Below are 12064 nucleotides of genomic sequence, written 5' to 3' on the forward strand. Positions count from 1 at the left end.
CTCAGTTTTTCCTGCGCCCCAATTGGAGCCCACCGGGAATGAAAAAATCATATCTTCATATCTGATTGACTAAAGTGACCTTGATCTAACTGTTCCGTCTGCCTTTCTTGTATGTGTGCTTGTCTGCCTCTATTAGGATTCAGAGTTTTACTCTGTAGACTTGGACAGAGATAGCAAAGGCTTCGGCTTCAGTCTGCGGGGAGGAAGAGAATACAACATGGACCTTTACGTACTGAGACTTGCTGAGGATGGAGCAGCTGTCCGCAACGGGAAAATGAGGGTATGGACTTTCTGCAAAGCACAAATAATCAAAGCAATGTGTGAAGCACAAAAACAACCTACTACACTACACCTGGGCAATTAATTCCATCCACAAAGCGCCGGAGTGGGTGCAGGTTTTCGTTTCAACCAATAAGTGGAAACCTTTGCACCAATCTGCTATCTTAGAAGTGCAACCAGTGGATTGCTGTCAGGTGCTTCTTGTTTCAGCAGAAATGTAATTAGTTAAACTGTCTGTCCTGAATGGTTGCAACAAAAACCTGCACACACCAGCCCTCAATGACCGGATTGCCCAGATCTGTACTAGACCAAACCTATTTATTAGTGTTGTGTAAAATTTTCTATACTTATCTATTACTTGTAATTGAAAAAAACAGATTCTAAATTCTATATGAATACCATGGTGATTAAATCATACAACATTTTTTGGGGAATTATACAATAGGTGTTGTCTAGACTAACGGGCGCCTCAATATTATACAATAGGAGCCCGATCGCTGTCAGACGCATTTTCTCGAGTACTTAGCCAGCTTTTTACTGCTCTCTACATTACTCTCATTATTCAGATGCAGCTTGTTCAACTGTTTTTCCATCTTGTTCTCTTTCGGCTTCCCCAGGTTGGCGATGAGATCTTAGAGATCAATGGCGAGAGCACTAAGGGCATGAAGCATTCCCGAGCTATCGAGCTCATCAAGAGTGGCGGGCGACGTGTCCATCTGGTGCTGAAGAGAGGTGATGGCTCAGTGCCGGAATATGGTGGGTCAATCTACGAAAACATTCCATTTTCCCCCATCTTCACACCCTGAGCCACGGGGCGGCCAGTGGACGGTGGTGGGTTGAGGTTGAAGGAAACTTAATCCACCTTCACGGGAACCTTCGCCCACTCCTGGGATATAAACCCCCCAGGGAGGGAGAGGGTTGAGTGTTGTCTGGTGTCTTTCTGGTGGAGGCCACGCTTGCGCTTTGGGATTTTGGGGGTGCTGTCACCCGTCCTGCTGTCACCCACTCTCCATGTCATCCCACTGTCACTTTCACCTTCAAGCAGAAATCCTCTGCTGGGACTATACGCAACGGTGGTGGGTCTGTGATCACAAAACCTGTTTACAAGGTTCAAAATGACCATATAGTGAAAATGTCATGTTTCTTGTGAAGCTCCTCATCCAAACCTCACTGCGTTTGAAGAGGAACAAAAACAAAAAAAAACTTGACCCATAATTAAATGGGAGTTACTCTTGAACACAGCTTTTGTCAGGACGTGCCACAAAATATTTATGATACGTATTTATTGAACGTGAATGTAAGCTACTGAACTAAGGATTCTCAGTGGGAACCAAAATGCGAGGCTGAAGAAAGAACCTCACTCACGTACATGCTTGACATTACTTACTTAATTCCATTTTGTTGCACCCACTGTTTATACAACTGAAAGCTGTGACAATAGGAACTCCACCCATCCACATTAATAAAGTAAGTTGCTCCCACTATATAGTTTTGTACAGAGATGAACAAATAGAGGCATTTTTACAAGTATTTTTGTTCTGTGTACAGAGCATAAAGCAAAGCCACATATAAATGGATAAGTCTATTGCTGCATGAACTTGTCAACAGTGTAAATTGGATCTTTTTCCTTTTGTCTATTTTCCATAATATTTATGGAAGTTTTGGTTTTTTTAATCGTTTGAGCAGCCTTGATTGATAGTCATGTTCAATGTACAGTGTTTTCTTTTGCTTTCGCTACCTTTTGCCTGTCTTGACAAGTGATTTGATTTGCGCTACAACTGTGCTCATCTCTCCATGCACAACTTCGGTGACATCATGTGACCTTGTATTTTTTAATTTTATTTTTGCATTGGCATAGTCTTTGACAGCCTTGCCTACATTTCTGTTGATACCTGTTGTCAGTAATGTAAAACTGCTTCATATAATGTTGTGGGTGTGTGCGAGACTGTCACTTTTTTTGTTTTTGTTTCCTTTTTTAGTTTTTTCTTTTCTTTCAGAGGTGTCTTAGCTGTTTGCGTGTTTCAAATGTTTGCTTGTGAACTTGTTTGTATTGGTTTGGGCTTCGGTGTGAATTTGTTTGCGGGTCTTTTCTCTGTAAATGCTGGTTTCCACTGAAGGGTTGGGTCAACTTCCTGGACTGTCTCTTTGCTCTCAATGACTCGGTGGTTAAATAAACAATTTTTTTCCATTGAAACTTATTACGGACAATAATTCTTCTTTCTTCAAGTTGCTTGTGAGTGATCTAAAAACACTTCTCTTTGTCTTTTATCTGTTTCTATCCTTGGTGTGGTATTGCGCTGGGCTGTTGTCTTCCTTCAGGGGTGGTGGCTCCCCATCTCACTGCATGTTTGAGAAATGACAAGATGGGGGAGGCCTCTGTCCTCCAAAATCAAACCACGGTTTGTAACTGTTCTCAGCTCTTGTGCCTCTACTTTCCTGTCTTTCTCTCCTTCTATCCTCCCATCCTTATGTCTGTTTGCTGTGGCATCACCTGCCTGTGCTCTAGCCCCATCTTCCATCGGCCCCAGCACTGCCGTCACCTTCTTCACTGTAGTCATGCTGCTTACCGATGTGGGCAAAAACGGACAAATACTAAAATGTTTTCTCCCTCCAGTTCAAATTTGAAAAAAATATGTTTTGTACTTTCTACGTACTCGTATTCTCACAAGAATTGTCGAATGAAGCAACTGAAATAATTAGAGTAGCTACATTTTATACACATTTCATTGGATTTTACTACTTTTTTGACCCATTTTAAACACTACAGCACACAGTCCAATGCAACTTCATTACGGATTTTTAAAGACTAACGAGCTGCATGCTTTTATTAGTAAGTATGCTTTAATACAACATGGATGTGCGGTTTATAATTTTCTTGTAAAATCTCGTAGATAGCGAATATGGTTAAAAAAAAGGATGTATATACTGGATCATCATTTTTAGACTGTAAGGTGCTCCTGATCATGCAACCACATTTTGCAAGAATATTATTTTTTCACCGGTAACATTACTGTTTTGAACATTGCACCCCACACCTGTTGGAAATTGTTGCATTTTTAAAATCCTAACTTGCTTTGAAGCACGTCTTCAGCATCATGGTAGTGCATGGCAGCATGGCTAACACATGTAGTCAAGCCAAGGCACCAACAAGCAACAAACCCAACTGACATCCACTAGTCGACCTTGTGTGCTTGCAGAAGGTGGATCCAAATAGACCTGGGAGCAGGTTTGTTCTTGTTTACGTTGGCTTCACAGATGTGCCCCTGCCTTTTGTCTTTTCATGGTAACTTCTTTCTTTCAATCTGCCGCCGTGCCAATAACTACATCTGAATGGATCTCATTTAGCATGGCCGTTGTTTACCAAGTCTCAAAAGTATAAGTTTTAAGCATGTTTGTCATCCCGGTCTTGTCTGAATGTCGCACTGTGTTGCAGACGGCACCCCTAACGACAACAGCACAACCACAGGGTTACAAAACGCTGCGGAAGTGAACTCTCTGCCCTTCAATGAGCCGTCGGAACAAAGTCTCACCCCAGAACCCCAAAACTCATCCCGGAGAAGGAAGGAGGCCACTCATCAATCTTCAGGCACTGGCAAACATCATTCTCATCACCGCCACCGCTCTCCTCACAAGAAAAGCGGCACAGGAAAACACAAAAGGACAAAATCTCCCAGAAAGGTCAATAGCCTTTTTAAGAAGAAGAAGGATGAAAAGGGAAAATCTGGCCAGCGACATCATTCTAGAGGGCACCACCACGGTCGCCGCCGCTCTCCTGAAAAGGGGTACAAACGGTCTCGCAGCGCAGAGAACGCTCTGGATGGCCGTCACGGTGGGGGGCACCGCCACGGTCGCTCCCCCGAAAGACACCGTGGTCACAACACTCGCCACCGCTCTCCTCGTCGCTCCCCATACCGTTCACCTCGAGGCTCCCCATACCGCTCGCCTCGAGGCTCCCCATACCGTTCGCCTCGGCGCTCCCCTTACCGCTCACCTCCCCGTTACAGATCACCCAATCGCTCTCGCCACCGTTCCCCCAACCGACGCCATGCTCACTCCCACGACCCTTACCGTAGATACAACTCCCCGCAGAGAGCTGGGCCGCGGGGCAACGAGAAGCCGGCTCCGGTCGAGGCGGTATTGAAGGAGCCGTCTAGGTCTCCTGAACCGAGCCTCAATTTTGAAGACACCATCCTGCGTGAACCCCCCGCCCTCGTCCGTCTCAACAGGGTGGCCGGGGAAGAGCGCCCTTTTGTGAATGATAGCCTCCTGACGAGAGCTTCCACTATGGAGAGAGCCTTTGGCGGGGACAGCCTGCTGAGGGACATTTCCCGTAACCCCAGAGACAACTACAGAAACGCCTCCCTGCCTAGAGTCCGCACCCCTGACTCTGACTTGGCTTACAACAGATACAGCTCGCTGCTAAGGGGTCGATCGCCTGAGAGGGCGGACAGGAATTACCGCAGCCAAGATTCTACCCCAGAACCGCCCAGGTCTCGCAGCCTGGGACGAGACATCTCCCCGATCAGAAGCCCCAGAAGGGAAGACTCGGAGGACGAAGAGGATGACGATTTCTTTGTTGCGCAGAAGGTGAAGGAGTACTACAGCACGATCAAGAGCAACAACAGTCGCCCCGCCCAGCCGTTTGTCCCAGAACCTAAGAAGACCTACAAGGACAGCCCCAGGGACCTGAGCATCTGATTGGACAGTAATTATCCAATCACTAGCCGCTACTCGTACCTCATCTGACATGTCCATGCCCGTTATGGCATTTGAAGTAAAACTGTTGCGTAACCAACGAAACCACAACATTTGCACGCAGATTTGATAGATTGATGTAACAACGTTCAGTTACAAACCAGACAGTCCTTCAGTTGTTTTTTCTATTATCGTATTTTTTCCCCGTCCCCATTCTTCCCTTGATTTGGATTGAGATTCTACATTTAGGACAATCCAGACTTTTTCACAAAATATAAAACAACAAAAAACAATGAGGTGCCTAACAGTTCCATGACCAACCATCCATTTGTTTTATTTGATACTCAGCAGGCATTTTGTGCTGCACATGATGAAATGGACAAAACAAAGTGTCTGTAATTTTCCACGAGGATCCTATGGTGTGCATGTCCTTACTAGCCTGTCTGTCTCAACCTCTCTCTTACTTTCTTGCACTGTCTTTTTCTCTCTTTCTCTTTCTGTCCTCCATGCCACTGTTTTATAGACATTTGACCAGATATAGCACAAGCCTGCATTTGTTTGTATATTTTGTTTGGACAGTTTGCATTGTGGATACATTCAGAGCTGATCATTTTGAATGAATGAAGGGGAAAATTAAAGTTAAACTATGGTGATGTTGAAATAAAATAATATATTCAAACCATGGTTTTTGTTGAGTTTTTTTTTCTTGTGGGTGGTGGCATGATTCCTTCTCTCATGAAAATCAAAATCAATCGTCACAAGCTAAAAATAAACATGAGGCATAAATGTCTTCATCAAACAATTTCTATTTTTACTTTATGGGGACTATTTTTGCTCTGCGAATCCACGAAATCCAAAGCCACATTTAATATCGATTACAAATGTCACAAAATCTGTTAGCTTTATTAGCCAGCTTCAATCTTGTGCAGCTTTAATTGCAGTCAGTCATCCTATTTCACGATCACAAAAAGAGAAAACTCTTCAGTACAGTTGATTACATAATTTTAAAAAGATACACATTAATTCCGAACTGTCATAAAAGCTGTAAAATACCTTAAGACAAGATAATAATCTTTTTTCTGTGCAGTTAAGTAGTATCTCTCTAGCACCCTGCAGCAGCCCACCTATCATGCTGAAGCGTCTCCATGCACCTGGTTGTGATGCACGCACCACGTCACGTCAAACTGAAAAGGTAAGTGAACCTGCATTGATTTTTATTATACTTTCTTTCATTAGTCTTGAGCTAACAGCACTTTTTAAATTTAATATTGCAAGAACTCAAAGATCCATGGTTTCTGTGAAGTTGCAAAAACAGTAGCTAAAGTCAAATGGGAAAAATTTCATGTAATCTTTTCCGGTCAGATCAGTGATACTTTGTACAAAAGGTTTAACTGACAGCGAACCAGGCTTTACAATGCAAAATTTCCCCAAGAGCCCCCCTTTTTTTTGAAATACTTGTGATAGAATAGCAACTCTTAAATATACCTAAAAAAGAATAGAGAATTTTAATTGAAGTTTCTAATTTCAGCTCAATAAATCTTGAATGATAGCCATAAAGCCCTGAATATGGTCTTCACGCATGCAGAATTTGAGTGTGCATCAATAAAAAAAAGGTTCCATGTGACCTCTGGATGACCCTGTTAAGCACAAACAATAGAGACGGCTACATACTGTAGTATTTATATTCAGGGTTACTGAAAAATGTATTCCTCTGTTGTTTGTCGCCTTTGTTTATAAAAGGAGAGATCTACAAAGCCAGTATATCTCAAGCGCCCCAGCTTTTTCTGTGTTACGTACTTGCTTTCTTTTCGGCTCACTCGACACTCGTCTGGCTCTGACTCCATGTCTGCCAAATGGTTTGTTTGTCTTGAAGGCGTATAAAGTGGGCTGACTGTCTTCCTCGCATCTTCATTTAGAATAATAGAAAAGCAAAAATACTACCTACTCGATAAATATTAAGTATACTAGTGGGCTTCCTTAGTTGGGTTGTGGTAAGGACAGTTAACAAGACTTAAAAGCTGGGTTAAATGTTCCTTCACTAGACCCTTTGGTAAAATTGGTTAATAACCTCCACTAATTGGTGATTGGTATTGAGATTTTTTTTATGGTCTCGAGATGTGGTGTATGTCTACTGTAACAATAGAAAATAATCACTTTTTGTACATTTTATTTTAGTATTGTTTGCAAGAAAATGATGCACATTATATTTACATTCACAGGCACGCAATGAAGATTTCCAATATGTGCAGAGGAAATGAATGAAAACATTCCAATGCATTTTCCGGCCTACTTTGAATGTGCTTCAGCTGAGGTTAGTGTCGTTTTTACCTGATTTATACATTACATAAAATTTGTCTTAATTTTTTCTGTAACAAATTCAATATCTGTACGGAAAGTGATGAAGATTCTGGTCAAAAGTAAGGATTTTGGAATAATCAGAAAGATTTGCCTTTTTTTCCCCCTCCCTTCTCTTTTACACTCAAACACATACGCAAGCAAGTGCTAAATAATGGATCTAAAACACTCTCCACCAAAGAAACACTCTCCTCCCTTTAAATCTATCTTTCCCTCCCTCTTCCTCTTTATCAGAACACCCTTTACTCCTCCTGGTCATCAAATTTGGGGAACTATTTATGACTTGTTTAACCTCAAAGATGATTAATAACCTGAAAATAATGGCAATTTATCACCTCTGTCTCTAGCAGAAGGCAGACACTCTAATGAAAAGTCTCCTAGAATTGAGAGTCTGGCCTCAAAGAGGCAATGGCTAGCCAGGTTAAGCTTTCATTCTCCTCTCAGCTTGGCTCCAGGTGCTTGAGCGCTGACCTTGGAGACCAAGGGCGCCAGTGTTGCCATGGAAACGCTGATGCAATTGGTTCTTCTTTCAGCGGAGCTAGAAATGTAGATATGTTTGCTTTCCGCGAGACGTTCTGTTTGGTCATTTTTGTATCAAGGTGTCATGTTATGGGCTTTTGTTTTCTACATCTGCATTCTTCTGTCTTGGTGCTCTCTTGTTTTTCCACTGCCGTACTTAGAGAGCAATCTGGTACGAGGGACACGTGTCTACAGTAGACTCACATCAATGGATCTAATCTAGCTCAAGATAACAATCTATATTAGAATTCTCTTGCCACTAGTCCATGTGCTGCTATTAATTCCAATCCTAAAAGGCTTTGCTAGCGTGTTAGTGTCCACCAAAACAGACAGTTGCATCCTCACTTTCTGTAGCATTCAATTGCAACATTGCCACCACTTCATTCTCTCTTTGACCAAATTCCACTTCCCCAAATAACCAAAGGGAACGAGAAAAAATGATTTTTAACGTGGGTGGAAGGCCAACCATGTTCACCAAAGTGAGAACAGTTTTGTCTGATGTGTGAGCCACTGCTGCTGTTACGAAAGAATATAATCGGTGTGCGTCACAGTGGAGCCAACTGAGCCTGAATAAATGTCTCCTTCAGACACATTTTTTCTCCATGTCAGGGACGGTTAGAAGATTATAGGTTAGCTTTCTAAATGGGCTTTCAAACTCTAGTTTGTTTCCCATTCAAGTTAACTTAGGGTAGCTATAGTATCAACATTCAAGTTGTTTTCAAGTAAAAATATTTAACAATATTTAACATAGAACACTTGTCAAATCACATTCAATTTGTGCTCCCTTGTTAGATTTGTGTGCCCAGTTTGACATCTTCAAGTATTTCATTTCTCAAGGACTGCATATTATTACTCCTCCTACCTGCAGTCTCTTATGTTTACATTAAGCTGCCGATTTTTCCGTTTCCTAGTAACAAAAATCATCTCATTCTAGTACTCTGCAGCTAAGGATTTCCCAACACATTAACATATGTTACTTATGTTATTGAAGAATTTTACAACTTATGATCTGCACTCTCCTTGTGACAAATGTAAATGTTCTCTAGCAGTTTGAAGGCTGCTCTACAGAAGTATTGTGTCATTTCCAATACATTTTTCAGTTGTTCATCACTTTTGGTGTATGAGCCACACAAGACCACACTTGTCATGCACCAGGTGAAATGCACCCAACAAGGAGTGTGACAAACAACCTCTGATTACTATCAATAATCTGTGGATATCCAAGATTTTATGTGCGTCGCAGACTTTGTCAACCTTTTCATATAAGTGATAGTCATTCGGGTACTATACAGCCACATAAATGTGGGCAAGTGCCTATTTTTTATCAAATGTCTTAACAAAATTAAGGCATATTTGCAGGAGGTCAATATTAAAAGAGAAGCCAATCGAACTAGAGTTTCCTTCCCTTAGACGTTCTGTGCACTCAGTAAAATCCAAGCAGACAGCTAAGAAACACATAGTGAAGTTCTGGACTTTGCCAGATTGAAAACAATCAGACCCTGACGAACCCTGCCTTTAAAATTGAACATAAATTTCATTGAGCCTGACAGCCGTCAGGTGGCCGGAATCACGCAAGTAAATAAACCTTATTTAAGAGCTTGTTTTGTCGCTCCCACATGACTGTGAGATCAATAGTAGGTACTTTCTTTTGAACAGCTACTTGACATGATGTGGTAATTGTTGGGAAACAAGCACTGGGAAAATAGCCCTTTAAATCAAATAGTAGCAACTTGTAGACCAGCAGCGTGTCTAGTTGGGCTTTGTCTTTTTAACTCAGTTGTTTCCATTGACGGTGTAGACGTCCAATTTAGACCAGTAGACTTAATTGTTCAAATGGACTGGAGATGTCTGTCAAGAAGTACCAAAAAAATGTACTCTCTCTTGCTGTATTGCAAAAAAATATGTTATATCAAGTAGTCATACAATTAAGGGAAGTTCTACTCGGGCACTTTAATAATCCGATTTTTTCTTTGCTTTACTTGCCCAAATTCTTCTTTAGAAAAGTCCATTCACCTATATGTGTTACTTTCTCCCATCTCAGCTGAGTTCTGCATAATGCAGCTCATCCAACTGGTCAATTCTCGGTTTTCACAGTGGACGTTCAAGCGGTTCCACCTTGGCAGCTCTCTTCTTCCACAAAGCCCTTCATCTTGTTTCATGCTTAAGCTTCTCCTCGTATTGTGCGACCTGTAGTCTTAAATATGTCGTTTGAAAAGCCACTCGTTTTCTCCCAGAAAAGAAATGGCATTCCCAAAGCTACCTTACCTCAGCTGAGCGAGCCAATGAAATAGTTACAGCCAGTCATCATAAAGGATGCATGTGGTAATGTCTGCTCTTTTTCTGTGACCGTGTTGAATGATTTATTTTCAACCCGTCCAGCCTTTTGGTCACGGTTTGCCCTTAGAAGGACCTGCTGACCTGAATAGACTGCTTCATCTTCTAGTGAAGGAAGTTTTTTTTCAAGTTGAAAAGCACATGCACCATTATTTGAAAGTCGTGGAGACCCTAACTAATGCCTGCTATTGTTTATCCAATCATGTTTTTGTATGTGTAGTTTTCCTAACCCCAGGTTTAACCAACACAACTTTTAATGTAGATTTAAATATACAAATAGTCTAAAAATCAATAAAAGGCCAATTAAATGAAAAATCTCCCATAATTTACACATTTCAGACATGCGAAATCCTGAATAAGTGATCTTTTGTGAATAAAAATAGTAATATGTGAACTTTATATGGACCTAGAGTTGAAGAGCTGGAGATTTTAACCTATCATTTGCCTTAAAAATCAGTAGTCACTTGGGAACTTAAAAAGGCTATCATTTACATTGCACTAAAGATTATATTTCTGCTATTCCTCTGAGGGGGAAAAACATTTGCATTATATAAATATCCTAGCGTAGTATTCACCATCCTGTTTCCTTTTATTATACCATGTGTGGTCTCATCTGCATGCGTGTCAGTCAAATTCTTGGAGGAAATCAGGAGGATGTTCAGCTCAGGTTTTGGGGAGAACTTGTTTTCTTATCAGGAGTGTTTCTTTTTTTAGATGTGACAATGTCATGTTGAATATTGATGCTGTGAAGTGGCTCAAAAGAGGCCAGGAAAGCAGGCTGGTTTAGCTTTCGTCTGACAACTTAAAAAGTAGGAAGGAAGGCACTGATCTGACATTTCATCAAGTATTTTCAAATTGATGAAAATATTTTCATGCTGTATAGTAATAGCTATAATTCAGTTTCAACAAATCCTTATTGTGGCCCTAGTAATGCATAGTCAATGCTACACATTTTATGTTTCATCGTCTTCCATAAATGAGTCGCCTCGTGTAACTTTATGTAATCAATAGTAATAAGTGTACCTTTTATTGAATGCTATAAAACTTGAAGGCTGTAGAATGCATTGAGAAATTCTTGCTGTATTCCATCATCTATCGTAGGACCAATACTATCCATAAGTGTAAATAACATCCACTCAGAGCCCTTATGCATAAAAATGTCAGCGTCTGTTTGTGTACCAAATTCTTTTCAATAGATATTTATTCATTGGGCAGAGATGCAATTTCTATACTGTATAACTGACACCAGCACTATAAATATTTTGGTTGTGGAGAATGGTTAAAGCATGCGCATAACATTAAACTGGATGAGTGACTGCAGGAAACTGGGTGAAAAATTGTAAATAATTACATTATTTTGAATAAGTTTATGCGATAAATGCTCAGCTGCAAAAACGGTAAAAAGCAATTCAATAAAGAATATATATATCACAGTATATCTTGGGCATTAGGGTTGAGTAAGATCAACTTAATTCAATGTTCCCAGCCCTCCAAATATCACAATATGGTGGCAAATTAATACTTTTCTTTGAACAAAATAGCTTTTTAGCAAAAAAGAGATCCATTTACAATCTGTGAATTATGAATACGGCAAAATAATGTGACTACATAACAAACCAAGTATTTGGCTTCAAGTGCAGGATTTCTTAAAAATTAACAAACAAAAGTAAACCACAAATCTTAGATTAGTCTTATTTCATTATCTAGACATAGACTTTTTTTTAACATTAACCTATCTCAGCCATTAACAGTATAATAATGTTGCTAGAATATTGAGGCAAGTGAAATGCTCAGAGATACTAATAAATGTCGGCAAACAAAAATGCATCATTTTCACTTTTGACACAGTAGAAAGAAGTGACAAATGAAAAGGAATTATGAA

At 40.6% G+C, this 12064-nt stretch overlaps 1 protein-coding gene across 9 annotated transcripts in view; it reads left to right on the forward strand.

Moving 5' to 3' along the window:
• Nucleotides 1-5658, forward strand: part of magi1b (membrane associated guanylate kinase, WW and PDZ domain containing 1b) — a 63750-nt gene extending 58092 nt beyond the window's left edge. For 5 of the 9 annotated variants that reach the window (XM_077726832.1, XM_077726834.1, XM_077726833.1 and 2 more), the window contains 3 exons: nt 137-280; nt 897-1035; nt 3713-5658. In XM_077726832.1, coding sequence (XP_077582958.1) covers nt 137-280; nt 897-1035; nt 3713-4977 — 1548 coding nt within the window. In that variant the 3' untranslated portion in view covers nt 4978-5658. Of the gene's footprint in view, nt 1-136; nt 281-896; nt 2478-2598; nt 2679-3712 lie in introns of those variants that run through there. The other 4 variants (XM_077726837.1, XM_077726839.1, XM_077726840.1 and 1 more) reach the window with 2 other exon arrangements.
• The last annotated feature ends 6406 nt before the right edge of the window (nt 5659-12064 follow it).

The sequence above is a fragment of the Stigmatopora nigra genome, chromosome 10, assembly GCF_051989575.1.
Source record: "Stigmatopora nigra isolate UIUO_SnigA chromosome 10, RoL_Snig_1.1, whole genome shotgun sequence".
Classification (NCBI taxonomy): Eukaryota; Metazoa; Chordata; class Actinopteri; order Syngnathiformes; family Syngnathidae; genus Stigmatopora; species Stigmatopora nigra.